At 51.8% G+C, this 24952-nt stretch overlaps 1 protein-coding gene across 3 annotated transcripts in view; it reads left to right on the forward strand.

Annotated features, from left to right (window-relative positions):
- The first annotated feature begins 704 nt into the window (after positions 1 to 704).
- The window catches only part of LMF1 (lipase maturation factor 1), a 288641-nt gene continuing 264393 nt past the window's right edge, over positions 705 to 24952 (forward strand). For all 3 annotated transcript variants that reach the window (XM_059716871.1, XM_059716873.1, XM_059716872.1), the window contains exons 1-2: positions 705 to 894; positions 19782 to 20091. In XM_059716871.1, the coding sequence (XP_059572854.1) occupies positions 720 to 894; positions 19782 to 20091 (485 nt within the window). In that variant the 5' untranslated portion in view covers positions 705 to 719. The remainder of the gene's footprint in view (positions 895 to 19781; positions 20092 to 24952) is intronic.

Consider the following 24952-nt stretch of genomic DNA (forward strand, 5'->3'; position numbering starts at 1 on the left):
GCGACGTCGCAAACACCGAAGCACGTTCTTTGCTCTCATAAGTGTCCTCGATGCCTTCGGCGTGTCCGTAACCTTGCTCACGGGTGCCCGGTTGCCCAGGCGAGGACAGCTCGGCACCTGGGCTTCTCGTGCCGGATCTGACACGCGTTACTGGGGGCTCTTTGATGACGTCCCTAAACCAGTCATTGGAAGCAAGCGTTTCCAGCGAGAAAGCTGGGCAGTTTCTGGCCAGGGCTGCTGAGGCCTATGCAAGGTCATCACTTCGGAGCCTAAAAAAGACTCGGCGTCTCCCTTTCCTGCAAACCAAGGATGCGTTGATCTGCTGCCACTTGCCAAAGGAGCCGGCCTCTGACACAGGGCATGGATTCAACCCCTGGGCCCGCTCTCAGGCTGCTGGCAACCGCGCCCGGCCTCGCATGGCAGCATCCCAGCTTCATTCTCGCCAGCTTTTCAGACATGAACCTCTCTGGATCTTTATTTAGCGAATGTAACACTCCGGGCAGGGCTACCTCCGCGTCTGCCGCTGCTAAGGACGAGTGCCTCTCTGGTTGTAGCGGGGAAGGGGGATATAACACCCTCTGGCTATCGGCAGGGTGGAGGGCTGCGGACCCAGCGCGGGGGCAGCTCCGGGGGACATTGCCCTGCCTGTCCGCCCGGGCCCGGCTGCGCGGGGAGGCGGAGGCGCAGGCGGAGGCGGAGCGTGCGGGGCCGGCCCCGGCATGGCTGCGCCCGGAGACGCGCTGCGGAAGCGCAGGAGCGCCGGGGAGCCCGGCTCGGCCCCTGCCCCGGCCCCGGCCCCGGCCCGCGCCGCCCCCGGCCCCGCAGCCCGCCTGCAGCCCGGCTCCTTCTGGCTCGCGCGCCTGGCGCTGCTGCGCGGGGCCGCCCTGCTCTACCGTGAGTGCAGCGCCGTGCACCCCCCGGCCCAGCGGGGCTGCCAGGGGCCTGCCTCCCGCACCCCCTGCACTGCATTGCATTGCACCTGGTGTTGCCTCCTGCACCCCCTGCATTGCATTGCATTGCATTTGGCACCCTGGTGCTGTCTCCTGCAATGCCCTCCTGGCACCCCTGGTGCTGCCTCCTGCACCCCCCTGCATTGCATTGCACCTGGCACTGCCACTTGCAATGCCCTGGCTACACCTGGCACCTTGGTGGTGCCTCCTGTACCCCCCCTGCATTGCATTGCATTGCACCTGGCACCTGGTGGTGCCTCCTGCACCCCCCTGCATTGCATTGCACCTGGCACTGCCACTTGCAATGCCCTGGCTACACCTGGCACCTTGGTGGTGCCTCCTGCACCCCCCCTGCATTGCATTGCATTGCACCTGGCGGTGCCTCCTGCACCCCCCTGCATTGCCCCAGTTACACCTGGCACCTGGTGGTGCCTCCTGTACCCCCCTGCATTGCATTGCATTGCACCTGGCACTGCCTCCTGCAATGCCCTGGCTACACCTGGCACCCTGGTGCTGCCTCCTGCACCCCCTGCATTGCATTGCATTGCACCTGGCACCTTGGTGCTGCCTCCTGCACCCCCCTGCATTGCCCCAGTTACACCTGGCACCTGGTGCTGCCTCCTGCAATGCCCTGGCTACACCTGGCACCCTGGTGCTGCCTCCTGCACCCCCTGCATTGCATTGCATTGCACCTGGCACCTTGGTGCTGCCTCCTGCACCCCCCTGCATTGCCCCAGTTACACCTGGCACCTGGTGCTGCCTCCTGCAATGCCCTGGCTACACCTGGCACCCTGGTGCTGCCTCCTGCACCCCCTGCATTGCATTGCATTGCACCTGGCACCTTGGTGCTGCCTCCTGCACCCCCCTGCATTGCCCCAGTTACACCTGGCACCTGGTGCTGCCTCCTGCAATGCCCTGGCTACACCTGGCACCCTGGTGCTGCCTTCCACATCCCTCCGCATTGCCCTGGTTGCCCTTGGCACCTTGGTCATGCCTCCCGCACCCCCTGCAATGCCCAGGTTGCCCCCAGCATCCTTGTTGCATGGTCCTGGCTGCCCTGGGGGGCTTTGGTAATAACTTCCCAGGCAGGGTGCAGGTGTCTGCCCCCACTCTCGCCCTGCCTAGATTTCGTTGCTGGGGGCATGATGTTCCCCTCCGGGCGATGGCGACCCACGCCCTATTCAGCGTCACTATGGGGGAGGCGGTGGCGATGCAAAGTGAGAAAAGCGGGGCTGGACCTTTGTACGGTCCCTTCCAGTCCGTAACATGTATTTAAAGAAATCGTTGAGTCGGGCTGGAAGGGCAGCCGTCTCCTGGAAGTCCCCAGATGCACTTTTGAAAGGGGGAAAAACTCTCCCGTGGGTGGGTTAGGCGGACCTGACCTTTCGACTGCAATGATCACCGCTTTTCATGGCTTGCTGGCAGCTGCAGATACCAGCAATGCAGAGAATTTCTCTCTTCCTCCCTCTTTTTTTCAGCCTTTGGGGTCAAAGCACCAGTTCTCCCATCCTGTACACTGTGAGGTTGTTTCAGGTGACATTGGTGGCTGGTTTCTGTTGCAAAATGCTGTTCCTTCTCTCAGGAGGAATTGAGCCACGTCCTGATGGACACCGGGGGGGTCACAGAAGTGGTCTGAGTTTGATGTTCTCCCCGTGAAAAGTTACGGGGAGCAGCAAAATGGGAACAAGGCCTAATTCTGCACATAGGCACGCATGTAGCATCCCTCGTGTGAGTAGCCCGTTGCCGTATTTGCTCCTGGGAGTCAGAGTAGGCAGAAGCGACCTCAGGATTTGGGGCAGCGGAGTGAGAAGCAAACCTCAGCCTCATCTAAACTCCCATCTTTATATGGGAAGGATGAGTGATTGTCCTAAAAGGCTCACTTATGGCAAGGTGCAGAGCGGTGGCACAAGGCAGGCGCCTGCGTTGCGTTGGTGGCCCAGGGGGCACCGTCCCTGGGTCTTAGCTCGGCGCGTGTAATGGGAATACCCGTGCTCTTTGCCAGGTGATTGCATTCCTCCGAGCCAATGCTAGGCCGTGCTCCTTTGAACCCTTCGTTCTCCTTTGTTTTAATAACGATTAAAAAAAACCCCATTAATGTCCTTCATTCTTCTTCTTTTTTTTTTTAATCATTACTAAAGCGATTCAATGCCCTCTTGTCACTTTTGCAACCTATTATGCCCCCTCCCTCCCTGCCCATGACACATCTTTATCTATAACTAATCATTGCCTGGGTGCATACAATAATGGCAGCATCCTGCTTGCTTCAGGACTTTGGACCCTGCTGTTAGGCCTAACGAGTCTTGCGGTTCTTGGCGGGGGGTTTTGGGGTGGGCATATGGAGGAAGAGCAGCAGTTAAGACTTCTTTGTTAGGGGGAGGTTAGGGCTCTTCATCTCGGGGGCGTTTAGGTGACCAGGGACCCGGTGCCTACAGACATGCAAAGTCCCGGGGGAAATAAGGAGGGCTTTGGGGAGAGCCGGTTTGAAGTCTCCAGGGTTTTATAGGCTTGTCGTGGTTGGAGGATCTGGTAGCCCTTTCCCCTACAAGAAATGCTGAGAGCCAACTGAGCAAAAGGGAAATTCCTGGGCAGATGAGTAAAGAGCCTCCGGGGCTAAAAATACAGCCCTAACCCTTCCCATTGCTTTTGCATGTGCAAACGAGCACTGGGAGAAACAGCCTGAACCTCTGCTGTGCTTTTTGGGCACTGGGCTCAGCCCACAGCGCTGCAGGCAGTGGATTGCTAGGCGTCACAGCCTCCGCTTTGGGAAGTTGCCACAGGCCCTTTGTGGGAAATCTCGGTGGGGTCTGAGTCTCCCCCAGTCAGACCGAAAGCAGCCTTGTCCTTTCCCCTATGTAAATCCAGGCTGCTGAGTTTTTTCCAGTGCAATTTGCAGCTTCCTATGCAAAGTTGATTAGTGCTTTCCATTAGCTGTGAAGGCTTTTGCCTTCTGAGCATGCATTGGAGCATTTAAGGCCATGTTTTAAGACTATCTGAGCATTTCAGACCCTGTTTGGTAGTCAAAACTAACTTGGGTGTGTTGCAATATCCTACAGCCTGCCGCCAAAGGGGTGGGGAGGGTTGCTCCATTACGCCAGACACTGGACAGCCTCGTGCGGACAGCCTCGTGAATTCTCCCATTCCCCCTGAGGTTTCACTGCTGGGCAGTGCCGCTGCGTGTGCCCGGTTCTTGCGGGCCGCCCTAGCGCCGAAGCATCGGGGCTGCGGACCTGACCGACGGCAGGTGTTATCCAGCCTGCTTCATTGAAGTGCACAAGCGTGCACTAGTGAGACACGAGTACAAGCCGTGCTGGGTTGGTGCATAGCACTGCCGAGCTGTGGTATTAGCAGCTGGGGAGGGCTGGACCCGATGATCTGTAGGGTCCCTTCCAGGCCCTAACAACTATGAAAGCTTGAAAGGGGATTGAGTCAGTTGTGAGGTTGCTAATACCCCGGCACCGACAGGAGCTGATGCCAGTTGTCTTTGCTCTTAGCATCCCCAAACGGCTTTCCTACAGCTCTGAAATGATTAGACAGCTTGCTAATGAAGTTGGCGTTTGCAGAGGCCAGGGTTGCCATAACTGAGATGTGAGATGGAAGGAGCATGGAGTGATTTTTATTTTTTTCTCCCCTGCAGATTTAGGAGGGAGAGGAAGGGTTACCTCTTCGAGGGCTACGGCAGCAAGACTCGGTGGGAGATGAGGACGCGGCGCGTGGGCCAAGTCAAAAGTGTCTGGGGAACGGGCGTGAGCGAGGAGTGCGAGGAGCTTTTCTTTAGCCCTATCAGACTTGCACCGGGGGCCAGACAGCCCCGAAGAGGTGTCAGATCCAGGCCAGCATTGAGATGGGGCATAAGGAGACGGGAGTGAGCATGCTGCACGCCACCCGGCGCTCCTCCGGGGTGGGCTGTCGTCCCGTCCCGCCCGGTTCTGCATCCCCGTCTTCTCGGGAGCTTGCAAGAAACCCTGGTGCAACGTTCGGTCTTTCCCTGCGAGTTATCAGCACCTGCCTTGTGCAGCTGCCAGCAGCTGAGCGCTGTGGTTTTGAGCCAGCTGGCGGGGGGCCCCGGGCCTGGGAGGAGAAGGACGTGTGTTGCGGAAGGGAATTGGGAAACACAAATGGTCACGCAGCCATGGGGAGGCTCGTTGGGTGGGCCTGTGTGTGCATCTGCGTTGGGGGCACCTCTTTCTCCAGTGCCACGTGGAAGGGGCCTCGGTTTCTGTCTTTCGCCCTAGCTCTGTGCTGGCAGGGTGAGGCTCAGCACCTGTCCCTCCACTGCTGTTCCCTGCCCGGGGGCGGCTGGCAGGGGCTGGGCACCGGGGCCAGCCCTCCCCTTCTTCTGCTCGGGGGTTTCCGGGGCAGTTCCCAAGCTGGGAAGTCCCTGGCAGGGTGACGGCGTTGCTTGGCAGGCAGGTTTCTGCATGGGGGATGGGGTATGCTGGCACTTCCCAAACCATCATCCTGAACGATGTACTGAGCAATGCAGGGCAGGATTAAAGATTAAACCATGGCAGAGGAAATCGAGACCCCGAGCAAGCAGACTTGATTTGCTTATTGTGTAGGAACCGGGTGGCAGATCCGCTGTGGGTCCCTCCTCGCTGCCGGGCATCTGCGTGAATTATTTGCTGTGCGCGTCGTGCGGGATCTGCATTTAAAGAGTGGGAATTGGCCTGGCAGTTTTGATGGCTGGGGTTATAGCCGATTAAAGCAGGTCTAAAGCCAGGCAGGCATCCTTCTCCCAAACCATGTCTGAGAAGAGGATGCTCCAGTTGGTACCTGGGCCCTCAACAGGGGGAGCATTGGGGCTGCTGCATTTTGGGTCCTGTCCATAACTCGTTAGCCACCCCCTTCTGCCCCTCGATGCATCCTCTGTTAGCTGCTTTGGACCAAGAGACGGCGTCTAAATCTAAACGCTCTTCCTCCTTATTTTGTATTGCTTTGCACTGCTTGCTTTCTTCCGGGAGGTAGGGACCTTCTCCAAAGCACTCATGGGTTTGGGCTGCTCCCTCCTAAACTGAGAGTCCGGAATTAAAGGGCTAAACGTGCAGATCCCACTGCCCCCATAATCCCATTACTTTTAAAGGCTCCTGTGAGCTTTCAGCGCCCAGCCAGGGTTACAGTATATCCTTGGATTATTTCTTCCCTTTGCCCGTGAGGTTTGTATTTGAATGAGGGTGCGCTGTTTTTGTGAACAAAGCCTACAAAACGAAGGCCCTAAGTGAGCGCTGTGACCCTTTCAGCAGCTTAGGTGCCGCCAGTTCAGCTGGGGAAAAGGATGCTTAGCACTAAAAGATAGGCTTTTGCCTCCGTGAAATAGCTGTGTTCGTACCGGGCAGGGATGGCTCTGGGAGACGGCGGCAGAGACGGTCTGGCTCCGTAAGGCTGGCGTTTCAGCTCAGCTCGGGGTGGACTAGGGAGGTATTTTAACGAGGCCCCTAGGATGACGTGAACCTGGCATCCCAGCTGCTTTTAAGCATGCAAAGGTCCCCTGTTGAGACTTGGGCTGGGTGCGGTGCGGTGGCACGCTTGCTTATTTGCTCTCCCAGACAGTGGGGGATTAATCACCTTTTACAAAACAAGTGCCATTAGCTGTGTTACTAATGACCCCCCCCAGAACCAGCTGCATTTTTGACTGTGGGCTTAGCTCACTTCACCTCTTAGCTCCTTGTGCTGCTGGCTTGGGGTTTCCAGCCCATCAGGGGAACATGTCAATTAAAAGCAATTCCCCCCCATTCATTTCTTTAATAATCAATAGGAAAGCATGAGGAATTTCATCCCTCTTCTTTCCAGCTATGAAACCTAGATTCGGGGCCTGCATCCCATTCAACGTGGCCCTCTTGTAGACCGCTCGGTCGGGTCAGCAGCGAAGCTGATATATAGCCCCAGGCGCATTGGTGATGTAGTTTGGTTTTCATGCAAAGCCCCGCGCTCTCGGTTCATTTCTTCTTGTGGTTTGGTCTTTAAGTAGAAGTTAAGACTTTTTAATAGGGGGGGAAAAAACATGTGACCGGAAAGTTTTGGATTTCACATCTTTAAATCTTTCCAGAGCATGAAAAATGGGATTCTCTCATTCTCAGACCATGACAGGCTGCGGCTGGACCAGGGGAAAGAAACTGAGGTGACAGGGCAAAATGTATAGACCAAATAATTTCAGATGGGTTATTCTGCATACTGCACGCTCCGGTTGTGTTTATTGATAGCATGTGGGAGAGGAGAGGAAATGAATTCAGCCCCTCTCTCTCCTTTTTTATTTTTTTTTGTTAATGGAAAAATACAGTAGAGCATTTTCGGAGGTGACTGTAAGTACTACAGGCCTATTAGCAGCTGGTGACAATTCTCCTGCCTCGCTTCGGGAAAGTTCAGCTCGCATCAGGCACCGGAGGCTGATCCCTTGTGAGCTGTCAAGGGCGCTAACGAGTGAGCGGGTGGGAGGAAGCAGGAGTGTCACTCAGATTAATCTTCCATCCGCAGAGGCGGGAGCAGCCTCGGCAGCAGCACCGTGCTCTGGAGGGGAGACGGCAGAAACGGGACGGCCAACGCAGGCAGGGTCAAGCCTCCAGATCCGGAGAGCAGGACGAGGCGAGAGGAGGCGTGCAAGAAAAGAAGTGACTTCCCTGTAGGCTGAGAGGCCAGAGCTGGAGTCTTTCTAAGAGCGTGTGCGTGTGTAACAAAGTGGAGAGAGCTGCTTTAAAGTCACCTCTATCTCCCCACTTTGTTACACACACACACGTACACACACATAACTTAGAGGTGACTAAAGCAGGTGTGTGTGTGTGTAACAAAGTGGATAGCTGCTTTAAAGTCACCTCTACCCACTTTGTTACACACACAGACACACACATAGGAAGAGACTTTAAAGCAGCTAAGTGTGTGTGTGTGTGTAACGAAGTGGAGAGAGCTGCTTTAAAGTCACCTCTATCTCCCCACTTCGTTACACACACACACACACACACACAGATATACACGCACATAACTTAGAGGTGACTTTAAAGCAGGTGTGTGTGCGTGTAACAAAGTGGATAGCTGCTTTAAAGTCACCTCTACCCACTTTGTTACACACACAGACACACACATAGGAAGAGACTTTAAAGCAGCTAAGTGTGTGTGTGTGTGTGTAACGAAGTGGAGAGAGCTGCTTTAAAGTCACCTCTATCTCCCCACTTCGTTACACACACACACACACACACAGATATACACGCACATAACTTAGAGGTGACTTTAAAGCAGGTGTGTGTGCGTGTAACAAAGTGGATAGCTGCTTTAAAGTCATCTCTACCCACTTTGTTACACACACACACACAGCTGCTTTGAAGTCTTTTCCTAAGTTATGTGTGTGTGTGTGTAACAAAGTGGAGAGAGCTGCTTTAAAGTCACCTCTATCTCCCCACTTCATTACACACACACTCCCATTCAACACTATATAACAAAGTGGGGAGATAGAGGTGACTTTAAAGCAGCTATCCACTTTGTTTTACACACACACACACACACACACACACAGCTGCTTTAAAGTCACCTCTAAGTTGTGTGCATGTGTGCGTATGTGTATGTGTGTGCATAACAAAGTGGGGAGATAATCTGCTTTAAAGTCACTTCTGTCTCTCCACTTCGTTACACACACAGCTTAGAGATGACCTTAAAGCAGCTAAGGGGTGTGTGTGTGTGTGTGTGTGTGTGTGTGTGTAGCAGCAGGGAGAGAGGTGACTTTAAAACAGCTATCTCTCCACTTCGTTACACTCTCATACGCACAAAACTTAGAGATGACTTTAAAGCAGCGAAGTGTGTGTGTTTGTGTAACAAAATGGATAGCTGCTTTAAAGTCACCTCTATCTCCCCACTTCATTACACACACACTCCCATTCAACACTGTAACAAAGTGGGGAGATAGAGGTGACTTTAAAGCAGCTATCTTCCCACTGTTACACAGGCATACACACACACACACAGGTGCTTTAAATCATCTCAAGTTGTGTGTGCTTGTGTGTGTAACAGTGGGGAGATAGAGGTGACTTTAAAGTAACTATCTCACTTTTGCACACACACATGCATGCGCGTGCACACATTAAAGGGGATCTTCAAGCAGCCAAGTTGTGTGTGTGTGTGTGTGTAACAAAGCGAGGAGATAAAAGTGACTTTAAAGTAGCTATTTCACTTTGTTACACACACACGCTCACTCACACACACACACACACACACACACACACAGCTACTTTAGTCACCTCTGTCTCCCCCCTTTGTCACACACACAACTTAGAGGTGACCTTCAAGCAGCCAAGTTGTGTGTGTGTGTGTGTGTGTGTGTGTAACAAAGTGGGGAGATAAAGGTGGCATTGCAGCAGCTAAGTAGCAGGCGATGATGCTGTAGCTGGAGGGCTACCTGCAGCCGTGAGTTCACGCTCCTGTGAGCCGTGGTGGGGGAGGAGGATTTTGGGATTAGCTCAGCGTGACACGGAAGGTCAGTGTGAAGTTGCTGTGGGGCGATGAGACTGGGACACCAACGGGGAGTTAATGAAAGCCGGGGTTGTGTTCCTGCCTCTGCTTCTGGCTGGGTGCCTGACCTTGGCCATGTCACCGCCTCTTGGAGTCCCTGTCCAACCTTTGTCTCCTCTGCATCAGGGCATGCCCGTGTGGTGTGCAGCCTGTAGCATAGTGAGCCGTCCAGCAGTGCTGTCATACAGGTGACGTCTGCCGTCGTGTGGCCAAAAAATACCGACTCCGCAAACACAGAGCAGAGCTGGGAGGTGCTGACTGCTCCTTGGAGCTCTGCCACTGACTCACTGGGCAGCCTTGGACAATGCACTTAACCTTGGACTCTGACTTCATGGGATTTGTGCAAATCTGCCTTGCAGACTTGTTGGGAAGGGTTCATTAATATCTTCACAACTTTTTTGAACGGATAAAGTACACTCTGGCTTGTGGTGAGAGCAGTCTGCTTGCCTAACTGATGGACTCCAAGTGAAGCTTTCAGTAAGATCTGGGCTCTTGTCTTCCAGAAATCACAAAAGATGCTTAAAAGTGCGCACAAACATGTCCTTAGACCAACACAGCTACAACCTAAACCCCTGCACAGACAGCAGACGTCTTTTACTAATGGGTTTATTCCATCGTTTGGAAACAAATACTGGAGCTGTTTTTTTTCCTTTTAATTAGCAGATGGAGCAACGCACAATGTTGGAGACTCTTGCGTTGTCTTTTTGCATAATTTCAGCAGGCTGTTTATTTGGTAGCATAATAATTTGCAGATTACAGGAGCCAAGGGTTTGATTGCTGGATTGTGTAACGCAGCTGAGTGTACACACAAACAAGGGCTAGTCCCAAACAGCAAGCGAGGGGATCCAGGACTCGATTTAAAACCTGCAAGGGTGAAGGGGAAGGCTTCAGACTGGTCCCTACTGCGGAGTGTTTCAAACCTGGATGTGACACTTGCTGGCTGCTCTCGTGAGACTTGTGTCTCATGTCACATGCATTCGAGGGCAGGTGATTTATGTGCTTGTGCATGTGACAAACTGCCTGGCATCTCTTACACTCCTTTGTTCCTTAAGGTTTTAAGTTGCTTTTGAAGGCAGAACGAGTGCTTTGCATTGAGAGGTGTCCGATCCTGTCTGGCTTGATCTTTGCAAATCCAGGAGTCAGGCTTGCCATCCTCATCCTCCCTAAGGACTGGTCCATGTTGACTACAGTCAAAATGCTCTCCCCTGCCCAAAGCCTGACTTAATGGATTTTTGCATGTTTTAAAGGATGATCTGGGTTTCACTTAGGATGCACGGTCGCTCTGACTAGTGGAGGGAAGCTGTGACCTTATGGCTGGAGCAGAGGATTAGGACATTGGAGCGGAGGATGCCTGTTGTAGCATCGGAGTGACCTCAGTGAGCACAATCCAGCTCTAACGTGGGGATGGGAACGGTTCCCTGCTTCATCCAAGCAGCGCCTGGCTTAGCTTATGAGTGTTGTGGGCCAGGCAGATGAAACCAAGCGTTACCACGATGCTGGGAGGCTTGGCTACTAGCCAGCCCCAAATCTGTGCCTTTGTCTCTAGGGTTGATCACCTTCCACTCTCAGTTGGCCAACACTATGCAAAGAGTGCCGCGGTCAGCCTTGGGATGGAGCCGGGCGAGTGTATGTAGAAGATTTGGTGGTGGCACCGAAGCGGGATGGTTTGCTGAGCTCTTGCTGCACGCCTACATCCCTATTGGCATGTATAATCCTTGGCCACACCAGACTATAGTAGTACACTTGTGTGTACATATAATACATTGCTTGCCTAATAGTGTACCTATACCTAATGCATTGCAAATAAGAAGGTTGCAAGAACCTGGAAATGGAAACTAGGAAGTTGGCCTGACCTGTGCCTTCTGGGAAGAAGAGCGCCTTTTGGGGTGTTTGCACTCCTCAAGACTTGCAAGGCGCAGCGTATATAATCTGTGCGTGCCGTTGTGGCTATTTGGACAGTCCCCGCAGCATCTGTGAATTGTCTTTAATTTGGTGAAATTGCTGCCTCGTTGAATGAGTCAGCCGTGAGCAGACAAGGCCGCTAGCGTGCCACCCACCCACAAATCAAACAAGCGGTTCGCCTTAACACCTGTGCCTGCAGGTATGCTAAGGAGGATGCTTGAGCTGGAAGAAAACCAGTTTGACAGTGTTTATCTGCAGGAAGGAGGAAAGTAGAGGGTGGAAAATCCCCCAAAGAAAAGAACAAAGGGAGAGAAGGGGGCAGAGCAGGGGTTTAAAAAGAGGAACAAGAGGGTGAGGGTGGGAGCAGGAGTGGAGGGACTTTTCCTGACATCGGGACCAGCCCAGGTCAGAAGGAGGAGGGAAAACGGAGTCCACGTTCCCGAGGAGAGGCTGCCAGGAGAGGGAACACACAGGATTGAGAGGACATGTTTTAAAGAGCACTGCGGAGAGGTGCAGATGCTGAGGCAGGGACTGGCCTGCAGGCGATTTGTCTGGACCGGCGTCCTTCTTGTGCTGTTTAAAGTAAAGAGTCATTGTCTTAGAAACCCTTTGCAAAGGCAGAGTCTGCCTGCTTCATCTAGTGCGTGCCCTTGGCTGCAGCTGCAGAGCAGGCGCGCCGGGAAATCACTCATCAGAGACCTGGATGGTTGGGCTGGGTGGGGGGGTCTCGGTGCTCAAACGAGGATGCTCGCCAGGGGTATGTAGCCCAGACACCCGGAGCAAAGAGGCCACTGCTGGACTCTGCACGAGTTCAGGAAACCTAGAGCACGTGGGCCTGATCAGAGTTGTGATCCGAACACAGGAGCCTGATGAGCATCCAAAAGAGGGACCGGGTCTCTGCCGGGACCTGGGGATAATGATGCTAAGAGCTCCAACTTTGGCCTCGATGGTTACGGGGGAGAAGGGTAGGAGTGGGTGAGGTTTAGGAGGCAATGTAAGGGCTTGTTTGCATGAGATGAGTTTTTAATTAATTTAGAAATATTGCTAATGTGATTTAGGTACAGAAGCGGTGTCAGGAATGCAACATCATGCGTGTCAAACCCCCTCAAACTCTGGATTTTTAGAGGATCCCTTTTCTGTCCCAAACTATAGAATTCGGAGACCTTCAGTTCATGCCAACTTCTCATACAGTCTTCGCCGCTTTTAAACTTAAATACCCTGTACATACTTTGCCTATGTAGCATATACTTTTCTTCAATTCTTGCAGCGTATATTTTTCTTAATTTACCCTTTCCTTGTTTATCTTCAGTGCAGCGCTGGGGTCTAATTTAGATTGATTTTTTTTTTAAATTGATTAGCAGTTATGGGTTGGGGCAGCAATTTGTGCAGCATTTAGAGGTAAATTTGATTAGCACTTTTTAAAAACTGCAGCAAATTGCAGTGCTAATCAAGCCATGTAGGTTTTATTTATTTTTTTGAAAAATAGCCTTTTTTTTTTTTCCTTTTTCCCTGTAACCATAAAGGAAGATTTTTTTTTATAGTGTCTGATTAGGAAGCATTATACTTCTGCTGGTTTCATCTACCAATTTTTTTTTTTAATTTTTCACTTGCTCAACAGAAAAATGCCAGCCAAAGGAATACTTGACAGGCCTAAAATTTAAGCTGTTTAGTTTATTGTCCTCTTTAAATTGTGTACAATAATTGTGCAAAATGTATTAACCTACCGGGCCGGCCACATTTGATAGAGCCACACAATTCCTGGTGTCTGTCCCCAGGTCTCTATATGCCTTATTGGTAGAGGTGATGCTGTGATGGATCACTCAGCATTGCTGTTTGCAGCAGCGCAGCTCTGTTTAGGCTGGATTATTGCCAGGGAAGGTAGAAAAATGAGGAAGGTGTCATTGTATGAGACTTCAGATGCTTGCGTGATCGCTCAAGGTGTGAAGCAGGGGTTAGTCAGCTGCTGGGAGTGAAGTTCACGGAGCCTAATCAGGAAATATGGGTCATACTCATTGCTCTGAGAGCGCAAATTATTGCATTTACCAACTGCAGTCACTGGAGGAGATTCCTAAAATATGAGATAATCCCTAGGAACCGACCAACTTCTCTACAGTACATCCAATTCTAGGTCTAGGATCTGTAATTAAATTGCATACATGCTGTTAAAAAAAGCTGTTCTCAGATGGTCCAGTGCAAGGGTGTAGAGACTATAAATGGGAGGGCTGTAGTGACATGTAAAAAATAGCAATTTAAAAGACAAGGAAAATATTAAGTCTTTAGATTCTCTACATCCCAACAGGCAAGATGCAGGATATAAGTATCGTCTCATTGCTGGAATTGGCTGCGTTTTGTGAGACTTAACCATCAGACTGCCACATGAGTTTAAAAATCATAGAAAATTCAGGTTGAAGGGACCTCAGGAGGTGACATCTAGTGCAACCCCGTGCTCCAAGCAGGACCAGCCCCAACCACATCATCCCAGCCAAGGCTTTGTCTACCTGGGTCCTCAACACCTCCAAGGATGGAGAGTCCACCACCTTTCTGGGTCACCTGTGCCAGTGCTTCACCACCCTCCTTGCAAGAGTTTTCCCTAATATTTAACTTAACCTTCCCTTGCTTTAACTTGAGACCATTGCTCCTAATGCACAGTATCATCTAGGATACTGTATATTTCTTTGCCTCCATTTTTCTGAGCAGGGACCGGATCAGCTCCTACACGGGGACCCCCCTAGGTCCTGGGGGAGGTGCACCCAGACCTAGGGTCAGTGAGGACCTAGTCAGGGAACATCTGGAGGGACTGGATGTATTTAAATCAGCTGGTCCTGACGATCTCCACCCCAGGGTGCTGAGGGAATTAGCAGAGGTCATTGCAGGACCCCTGGCACGGCTTTACGAGCGCTCGTGATGCTCTGGTGTGGTGCTGGAGGACTAGAAAAGGGCCAGTGTGGTCCCCATTTTCAACAAAGGGACAGTCAAAGGGGTCACTAACTGGCTGGAGGGCTGCACTCAGAGAGTGGTGGTGGACGGGTCTTATTCAACCTGGAGGGCTGTGGGCAGTGGGGTCCCCCAGGGCTCGGTCCTTGGGCCCGCACTGTTCAACATCTTCATCAGCGACTTGGACGAGGGGGTGAAAAGCACCCTGTTCAAATTTGCTGGTGACGCTAAGATGTGGAGGGATGTGGGCATGCTAGAAAGGAGGGGCAGGCTGCAATCGGACCTAGACAGGTCACAGGGGTGGGCGGATGAGAACAGGATGGTTTTCAACACTGACAAGTGCAAGGTGCTGCACTGGGGAGGAAGAGCCAGCAGCACACCTACAGGCTGGGGACCTCCCTTCTCGTCAGTGCAGAGGCAGAAAAGGATCTTGGAGTCATTATTGATGCCACAATGAACATGGGCCGACAGTATGGGGACGCGGTCAGGAAGGGCAACCACACCTTGTCGTGCATCCACAGATGCATCTCGAGCAGATCTAAGGAGGTGATCCTCCCCCTCTATGCAACACTGGTCAGGCCGCAGTTGGAGTACTGCGTCCAGGTCTGGGCGCCGCACTTCAGGAGGGCTGTGGCCAGCATGGAGAGGGTCCAGAGGAGGCCACCCGCATGATCCGGGGGCAGCAGGGCAGGCCCTACGAGGAGAGGCGACGGGCCCTGAACCTGTTCAGCCTCCACAAGAGAAGGCTGAGGGGGGATCTGGTGGCCATTTACACACTAGTCAGAGGGACCAGCAGGCATTGGGGGAGTCCCTGTTCCCCCCAGAGCTACCAGGAGCAACTAGAAATAAGGGTCACAAGCAGACGACGCCTTCCCACCACTACCCGTCATCCCAGCGGTACCCGGCGAGCTGGCTGAGCCGCCCAACGCACTGCTCAGGCTCCCGGTGCCCCCCGGCAGCAATACAGGCTGCCCTTTTGGCACCCTGCCCTGCAAGGGCCTCTACGTGTGGGTGGTACACACCCGGCACGCCCAGGTGCTGGCCGGCTGCCCTGACACCATGTGGCGGTGGCGCCCGGCGCGGGCCGGGACCCCAGTGTGGCGCACGCTGTATAAGGCACCCACCGCCAAGAAGACGGGCGACCTGCAGTGGAGACTCGTGCACGGCATCCTGGCCACCAGCACCTTTGTTTGCCACCTGGACCTGGTGGCCTCAGCGGCCTGCCCTTTCTGCCCGGGGCTGCTGGACGAGGACATTTTCCACGCTTTCCTCGCCTGCCCCCGGCAGTTTGCCCGACTTTGCCACCCTGGGCACGCTGCTTCGGGTGCTGGGCCGGGACTTCTCGGAGGACGTCTGCATCTACTCCTTCCCGTACCGGGCGGCCGAGCGGGCTGTGGTCAGCCTGGCCAACTTCCTGCTGGGCCAGGCCAAGACGGCTACCCTGAAGAGCCGGCGAAACCGGTTCACCGGGACCGGGATGTTCGACGCCCTGCAGCTCTTCCGCCTGCTGGTGCGGGCCCGCCTCTCGCTCGAGTTCGAGCACACGGTCCTCCGGCGGACGGTGCCCACTTTCGAGGCACGCTGGGCGCTCGAGGGGGCACTGTGCCGAGTCGAGACGGGACACCTGATCCTCGCCGGGTAACACCACCGGCTGCTCAAGGTGCAGAGATGCGTCCAGCGGGCCGAGGCCTTGGACTTTGTTTCATGTGGGTCGACCTCTGAGGCCCCCACGGGTGTCCCCGCTGGCAGACCTGTAAATATGTCAATAGTGCTTTTGTTCGTTGTGTTTTTGTGTGTGTGTTTTTCAGTCTAGAGTGCACGGGCAGGCCTTGCACGCCATGAGCCCAGGCCTCGTCCATGAGGCCCAGATCTTCGGGCCAACCTGTACATACTCTCTACTGGGCCCAATTTATCACCCTCCCTGGAATAAATGCCTCTTAAAAGGCAGAAGGTAGACTCAGACTAGACATCAGGAGGTGCTACTTCACTGTCAGGGCGGCTAGGATGTGGAACCAATGTCCAAGGGAAGTGGTGCTGGCTCCTACCCTGGGGGGCTTTAAGAGGAGGTTGGATGCACACCTGGCCAGGGTCGTTTGACCCCAGTATTCATCCCTGCCCATGGCAGGGGGTCAGACTTGATGATCTGCTCAGGTCCCTTCCGACCCGACCAACTATGAAACTATATTATCTTATGAGCTGTCGCTTTAACATATCAGGATATTAAGTACACTCAGCAAAAGAAAAATCCTAATATTTGGCATGTGTGTAGATGTTGTCCACAACTTGTTGCGCGTCTTCTTCCAAAGCTGGTCTGTAAAACTGCAAATATAGACTCCGTCGGTTGGGTGTTGGTTAATTATTGACCTATGTTTTAGAAGATTGATTTTGCAAATGACAGCTGGCCCCATTAATAGTGATAAGGGGACAGTTGATCATTATAATAATTAGTAATGTTAGCATGATAGACAATATTAGCATGATTACATATAATATAATATTGGCATGATATATAATATAATAGCATGATATACAATATTAGCATGATTATATATAATATAATATTGGCATGATATATAATATAATAGCATGATATACAATATTAGCATGATTATATATAATATTGGCATGATATACAATATTAGCATGATTATATGTAATATAATATGAGCATGATATATAATATAACTGAGGCAGGAGCTCCCTCAGTCGAGTTATGGGTAGAAGCCTGATCGCAAGTACAGCTCATGACAGCTCTGGAGGCTTGAGCCATGATGTGAAGTTATAGCCAGGCGGCTTATAGTTACGTTATAGCCTAGAGGCTTGTATTTTGCATTTGCGTTGCTGCTATTACACCGGTGGTTTGGGTGAGGCTATAGGGGTTGGAGGAGGCCTCGTAGGGACCCACAGAGGGTGGGTGAGGGTGCAGGTTTCTCAGGGGGAACCCCAGTGATGTGGGAATCCCGGCGCCAGTGAAGGCGCAGCTTGCGGTGATGAACGCAACCAGTGGGTCGCGGGCGGGGAACATAGACCCCGGGTTGTGTGCGGGGTACGTAGACCCCAGCCCCAGAGAGGGGCAGCTTTGAGATGCCCCAGTGCGGGCACGACGAGCCCCAGAGAGGGGGCAGTGTTATGAGGAAGCCCAGGACGGGCGTAGCATGCCCATGAGACGGGGCAATATTATGAGGAGGCCCAGTGCGGGCGCGGTGAGCCTCTGAAGAAGGGCTAGTGCTGCGGCAAACCCCGGAGCAGGGTGGGGTGCTGCGGTTGCCCCGGCGAGAGGGGGTAGCAGCGCGGTGTGCCCTGAGAGAAGGGGAGAGCAGCGCGGTGGGCCTGAGAGTCAGGGGGCATTGCCAAGAAGCCCAGCGCGGGCGTAGTGGGCCCCAGGCGGGGGGACGCTATTGCAAAGGCCCCACAGAGGGGCAACGTTACAAGGAGGCCCCGAGGGAACTCGGAGAGTCCAAAGGTGGGCAGCATAGCGGAGGAGGCCCGAGAGACGGGCAATATATGTATTTATAAAGAGACATACCAGCGTTTTTCCCATCTGCGAGGCTTGGGGCGTGGTATCGGGAGGTTGGAGCCACGCATAGCCCATAAGGCTAGGGTGTCTGGGGAGCACCCATCATACCAGGAGACCCCCAGGGGGTCCAGGAACACACGGGGACAGAGGTCCCGGCTAACCGTGCCCAGGGAGTCGTAGGCAGCCTCCCAACTTTACCTCAACGTCAAAGACGTGGCGGGCGAGAATTTGAGGGTGCCCTTGGGCCGACTTGGCACGGTAAGGGGGCCGTAGGGAGATCACGGCCCTCCTGAAGGACCCCGCCGTGACAATAACATTAGCATGATAGACAATATTAGCATGATTATAGATAATATAATATGAGCATGATACATAATATAACGTTAGCATGATAGACAATAATAAATAGGTTTATAGAAGTATGATAATAGTAACATTATTATGACAATACTACTGCATTGTGCAGTACTTTGAATTCAGCTTCAGATCCCATTTCCAAGGCATGAGAAGAAGCAGGATGCTTCTTGCTCTCGAGTTAGCTGTAGTTCTTTTTGGCCGGTGCAATGCACTGCTAGCTCCCTCTCTTGCTCGTCTGAAATGCTGAGAGCACCTTGGAAACATTAACGAGTTGGTTTTGCTCCACCACTGCAAGGCAGTTCCCTCGTGTGTGTTGCAAGGGAATTGTGACTTTGATGGGATTAGGACTGCCTGTGCGGGATATGAGCTGCAGTTCCTATGGAAAGTTGGAGCTATTGTAGCTCCAAATGTCATTGCATCCTCTTCATTACCTGAGACCGAGCAAGGAGATGCATGCATACAAGACCTTCTTTGCAGTATGCACCTAAAAGCCCTCTTTGGACTTTCTTCCTCTGCAGAAGAGCGTTCACTGGAACTGATGCACAGGAGAGGTGTATGGTTTTACCATGGAGTAAGAAAACAATACGGGGTTAGCTGCTTATGAAGGTCTAGACCAGTGATTCTTAACCAGTGTGCTGCAAGATCCTTTTAAGGGTGCTGTGCAAGAGTAGCACTGTTCGATGTACAAACACCATCGTGTGATTCACAAGATAAGCCCAGAGATTTTATAAGGGAGCTCATAACGTCAAAACTATCCGGACCTGTTCTGGTCTTCCCTCGTTCTTTGCAACAGAAGAATTGCTCTGGGTTGTTTGTTTGTGATTTTCTATAGTCAAAAAAGGGGTCGAAAGCTAAAAGCTGGGATTTTCCCTTTGGGCTGGGCAGGAGCAGTTCACATGGCTGTTATTATTGGCTGTTATTATGGCTCCGAACCAGTCATCGGTACCCAGAGGCGCCCCAAATTGCTGACCTTGAGCTGAGAAGCACTTTTGCTCCAGCCGTCTCTGCTCATGATCTGAAGTTGGGGTGTTTCATGGATGGGGTTGTCTCCTGACTCCTTTTTCTAGCTGTGCCGATGCCTGCCTTGCTCAATTCTGCTCACCCATTGCTAAAACAGGGATGCTGCATGCTGCACGTGTGTGTGTAGGTCTGTTTGGGTCCAGTTTTGAGGCTCTAATGTTTTGTATAATACCTACGTCAAGACCCACAGACGAGAGACGCTCCATAAATGCCAAATAATATCATAATTCCTCCCTGCGGCTGAGCGTATTGTTTCAACATTGGATTTGGCCGGCTCTGCGCTCGACAATTTCCTTAGTAATTTGTTGCTATTGCTCTGGCGTTTGCCAGCAACCAGTGAAATATCCATCAGAAAAATTCTTGGAGAAAATAGCATTTTTCCTCCAAGCCGGCTTAGTGCACAGTTTCCGTGTGCTCAGGGAGATCTTTATTGGATTCCCATGCCTTATGTGTTAAATTGAATAGACACGGCTGTGCTCCTTTTTGCCGGAGAGAAGGAAACCCTAATGAATTCCTTCCCCATGCATGCATACGCCTTGTGCCGTGCTGGGCTTGAAAGATGTTTTTCGGTGATGAGGCTTTTAATGCTGGTTTCCTTCTGGTTTTCCTCCCAGTCGTCGCTTTTTTGGTGGCGTTGCATCAGAACAAGCAGCTGATCGGGGAGAAAGGGCTGCTGCCATGCAAGCTGTACCTGCGCGACGTCAAAAGGTACTTCAAAGGGAAGATTAACCTGGACACTGTGAGCTACGCCCCGACAATCCTCTGGTTCCTGGACTGGTCAGACATGGACAGCAACTTGGACTGCCTCGCCGGCCTCGGCATTGGGATTTCAGCCTTCGTGTTGGTCACGGGATGCGCCAACATGATCCTCATGGCCCTTCTCTGGCTTCTCTACCTCTCGCTGGTCAACGTGGGACAGATCTGGTAGGTGGAAATGCTTTTTCTTGTCTGGTTTCATTTGTTGCATCTTACTGTTCATTGTCCAGGTCAGCTTTTTGTTCCCTAGAGACGCGGTAAGTCATGACGTAGGGATACACCCCAGCAGTTGCAATGAAGTTTGGCTCGGACATTGCGAGTTCTCTGTAAGTTTGTGTAATGCTGTTCACTTTAAGAGGTTCCTATTTATAATGCTGCAAACTAGAACAAAATTGGGCGGTCACTTAAATTGAGAGGTATTGCTCTTGGTGGGATGTGTTCTTCCTTCACAAGAGCTAAGGGACTGCTGTTAGCTTCGAGCTTTTCTTTTGAGCAGGATCTTGCCTTGCAAGTTGGCCAGGCTGAACCATGTCTCATGGACTGATCACAGCATGTGCGCTTTGTGCCTGATTAAAACAGTCTCATTTTCCTAAAACATAAGGGCTATAAGAAGAAGGCGACAGGCTTCCTTTGCCCGTGCACTTCAGTTGTGTCTCTGATGGGAGTCTTCACTGCCAGATTTAGTGATGCTCCTGTCCTTACCAGGGATGCTGGTTTTCTTTGATTAAAAAAAAATCCCCAATTTTCAGATTTAAAAAAGTCACACAAAAATCCACAAGACCCAGCTAAACAAAGCCTTGGCTGGGATGATGTAGTTGGGGCTGCTCCTGCTTGGAGCAGAGCATTGGACTGGATGTGACCTCTTAAGCTCCCTTTCAACCCTAACTTTCTGTGATTTCCTAACTGCCCTGTCCTTCACTAGGGCTAGGGAACCAGACCTGAACTACCCCAGTATCGCAGCGGAGCTGGATTTTGCTTTTGCCTCGTTAGGGAGGAACAGCCAGCATTGAGAAGCTTTTGGCCTAGTTTATATGCTCTGTCTGCATCTGTGTTCAGGGTTGGTGTGGGTCTGCCTACGTCATGGCCTACGTGGGGAAGAGCATTGGAAAGCTTAATTCATGAAGGGTGCATCTACACATTCATAAATGTGCTTTTCCTAATGTGCATTAAATGCAGTACATCTATTGCGAGGTACTAAATAAATGTGCATTAGGCTGCCCTTCTGCACAGGAGTGAAAGCACATGGTTTTTTAGTGATGCTTGGTGTGCACTGTTTTTACTGCTCATTAGCCTATTAGCACAGGTTTTTACGTGACGCTTTAATGCGCAGTAAAATAAGCTACTGCCCGTTAAACCACATGTGCAGATGAGACCCATGTGAGCAGGGTGGGGGCGGGCAGCCTCTTAATGCTGTTTCAGTATTGAAGGTAAGAAGAAACACGTTTAGTTTTATTCTTCCCAATCGCGTTTGCTCCTCGCGCCCTCTGCTCCCAACCGCTGACACCGGTAATAAGCACGTAGGGAGCAGCGGTGCGACCTCGTCCCGGCAGGTGGGAGACGTGTGACATTCTTGCAGAGCTGCTGAACTCCTGCCAAGAAGCAACCCTGCTTCAGTCTGCCATGTGCACTGTCCCTGGGTTTTTTTCTTCTGAGTCTTTTGGGGGCAGGGGGAGAGGGAAGGCAGCGGGGCAGCTTGGTGTCCCGCAGACCGTATCCAGATGTTGCCTCCCGACTGGGTGCAGTGGCCATATAGGTCCGGGGCCAGGCGCCGGGTCTCTGTGCAACCCCGAAGACAATGAGCAGCCTCACCAGCCTGCAGACCACGCTCGCCGTCGACCTTCTCTGGGTGCTGTGGTTTGAAGGCACCGGCCTCTTGATGATTAAGCTAGGATTTCTTTCCCTTAGTTCCCTCCGGAGCGTGCAAGCTCTGCTATCAAACGCAGGTAATTTATGGCATACGGCAGCATTACCAAGCCTGTGCACCGAGCTAATCGGGGAAGGGGCGAGGGGGGGATACAGACGTGGCCTCCATTTCATCTCGGCTTAGTTGTGGCCTCGGATATATTAAACAGGAAATTGGGTTCATGTTGCAAAGGGGTGGGGGAATCAAAGCAAGCCCGGTGCTGCGGCTCGTTCAGCCATGGGTGCATTTTTCATTAGCTCCTCTGCAATGGGTCACTGGGTGGTCAGGGCCGCATTATTATTGTGCACACACTGTGACATTCAATTCCATCGAGAAGGGGGTGCTGGGTGCTCACGACGCCAAAATAAAAAGAGCAATCATGGAAGGAGTGCTGGCTCTTTCTCCTCCTTTGCCCCCTATGACAAAAAACTCTTGCTGTGCAAACCTCAGACCAGTGCTTGTCGAAAGTGGATGGACTCTGCCGTAGACAGCAGCGGGAGCAAGTAAATGTATAAAACTGGAGCTGGTCGGTTGTATTCATAGCTCCAAAAGAGTTCACTTCATAGATGGATGTTAAATGGGGGGGCGTTATCCTAAGATGTATGGGCACTATCCTCTTTTCATGTATGTGGGATGGACAGCTCGTGTCTTAGGCCCTGGGGTTTCCTACGGCGGCTCTTCACCGTTTCTCTCTGCACATGCGAGCGAGACTTCGTCATCGGCTACAACGTAAAGGGACGGATGCTGCTGCTCCCACGTCTCTTGTTTCAGTTCTCACGTTACTTGGGCTCCCCCCAACTTCCCTCTCTTTGCTTTTACTGTTGAAAATGTACTCACCTTGGCTGAAGCATGGAATAATGCAATGAAGAGGAAGGACTTTTGCAGCAAGCTTGCTCCACGGCTAAGTTTTATTTTTTGTGCCCAACCTTAGTTGGGGTCCAGGCGCCCTGTTGCATCGCAGTCATGGACTCGGGCAGGGTGAGAGCTTGGAAGAGCTGTTGAGCTGCTTGGGTGTAAATCTGTGATGCTTTTATGAGACATCTTCTGGGATTTCTGATGTCACGGGTGGAATTAGGCATCCATTCACAAACGGAGCAAACTTAGGAGGAAAATTCCTCGGTGCATGGCTTTGATGCCATCAGTATTGACAACAGGCCTCCCTTAAAGCAGCATGGCACAGACTGCTGTGAGAGGCAGGGCCCTGGACCGCTAGTCTGACTTGATATAGCCAATCCAGCACGACTCTTGATGGGGAAGCTGGTTCAAGGGAGAAAATGGGATGTGGAAGAGAAATGCAGTTTTCCTTTTTTTTTATGCCAAAGAAGAACAATTTATTCCTTTTATGTCCCTTTTTTTTTAAATTTTAATTTTAAATGTATCTATTTGTTTTGGGCTGAAGTCTTCAGATACCAGACACTGTTGATGGAGCGATTCTTTCAACTGCCGTCCAGCTGGCTGGATCTCAGGGTAGAAAGGAAGCATCAGTAGAGTAAGTGTCTCCTTTGAAAGGCAGGAAGGCATTTGCGAGGTAGGCTAGACCTCCACTTCTCCGAATCCCCTTGGCTGGGGAATAGTGCTCTGTTCTCTGGGCAGCTCTGGATGGGGCTAAGATCCCACCGAGGAGAAAGAGTTAAAGGGATTTGCTGGAGTTATTTGAAAAAACAAAACCAAACCCAAAGCTTTATAATAACTGTTTTGTTTTGTACCAAGTGAAGAACAGAGGGAAGGAAACCAGTAATAGCAACAGGAAATGGAGTCCTTCCTTGTCGGGTGCCAATCTCTTTAGGTCGGGGTGACTGAAAGCCACAGGCCTCTGACACCAGGTGGGCAGGCCTTGGGGCTTGCAATACCGTCCCTAGAAGATTTCGGTATTGGTAAGATGGAGCAAAAACTCAGCATTGTACTTAAAAATGGACCCCAGCCTGGCACCACTCTTATCAGCAGGGATCCTGATTTTCTCTGATTAAAACAAAACGGAAAAAAAACAAACCCAACTTTTGGATTTAAAAAAGTAACCCAAAATCTATATTTTCCCATGATTAAAATGAAACACCACTCCCCCCACCCCTTCTCTCTCTAGATAGTTAAATACCTCTCTATCTAGATAGAGATATATCTATCTATCTTATGACGAATGGTCTGTATTTTGCATCTAGATAGATATAGATACCTAGATAGAGAGAGATATCTATATCTATCTAGATAGAGAGAGATATCTATGTCTATCTATAGAGAGAGAGAGATAGCTATATCTATATATTAGTGGCGTTTCGTTTTAATCACGGAAAAATGTGAATTTTGGATTACTTTTTTTATCCCAAAATTGGTTTTGGTTTTTTTGTGTGTGTGTGTGTGGGGTTTTTTTATATAGGAGAAAAATGGGATCCGTGCTTGATCGGCATAGACCCCTTGTTAATGGTGACGTGTGAACTCTCCCCGGTGTGGATGGGGAGTGATTGCCCCTCAATCACCAGGCATGCTGGAAATGTTTAACGTGATGGATGCCCCATGCTGCCATGGTGTCCGGCACCCCAAATGCCCTGAAATCTTAGTCCCGTCTCCCCCCTTCCCACCCTCTGGCATATTGAACGCCCCTTTTGAACTGTTGAATATCCAAGAGGCTGGCAGTGAAGTGGAGGTTCACTGAAGCGCCCGACCCCCGGGTTGGTTGGGAAGCCGTGCCGTAGTTGCTCGCCGTAACCCCGTGTTGCTGTCGCTTTGCAGCGCGTCGTTCATTTTAGTTGCAGCGCGCACCAGGACATCTCTCGCTCGACAAAAATAAAAGCTGTCAAAGTGGCCGAGGAGGCCAGAAGAGGCGGGTGTGCATGGAAACTCCTCATCAGACGTCCCGTTCGGTCGTTGCCGTCTCCACAAGTCCCCGCTCTCTGGATTCCACTTGGTGACGAATGGTCTGTATTTTGCACGCTGCCGTGGCTCTCCCTCCCTCCTCCGTCCTCAGTGTTTGTCTGGTGGACTGGATTCGCCGCTCGGCGGGATCTAACGTGGTGACCCTCGAGGCTTTGAAACATCTCCCTGCAGCAGACCTCAAGAGGCCCGATCCCTTCTGGCTTGCTCCTCTGCCAGAGGACACGTGGATGTGACGACGGCGATCAGAATAGCATCTGC

Source organism: Alligator mississippiensis, chromosome 13 (genome assembly GCF_030867095.1).
Source record: "Alligator mississippiensis isolate rAllMis1 chromosome 13, rAllMis1, whole genome shotgun sequence".
Classification (NCBI taxonomy): Eukaryota; Metazoa; Chordata; order Crocodylia; family Alligatoridae; genus Alligator; species Alligator mississippiensis.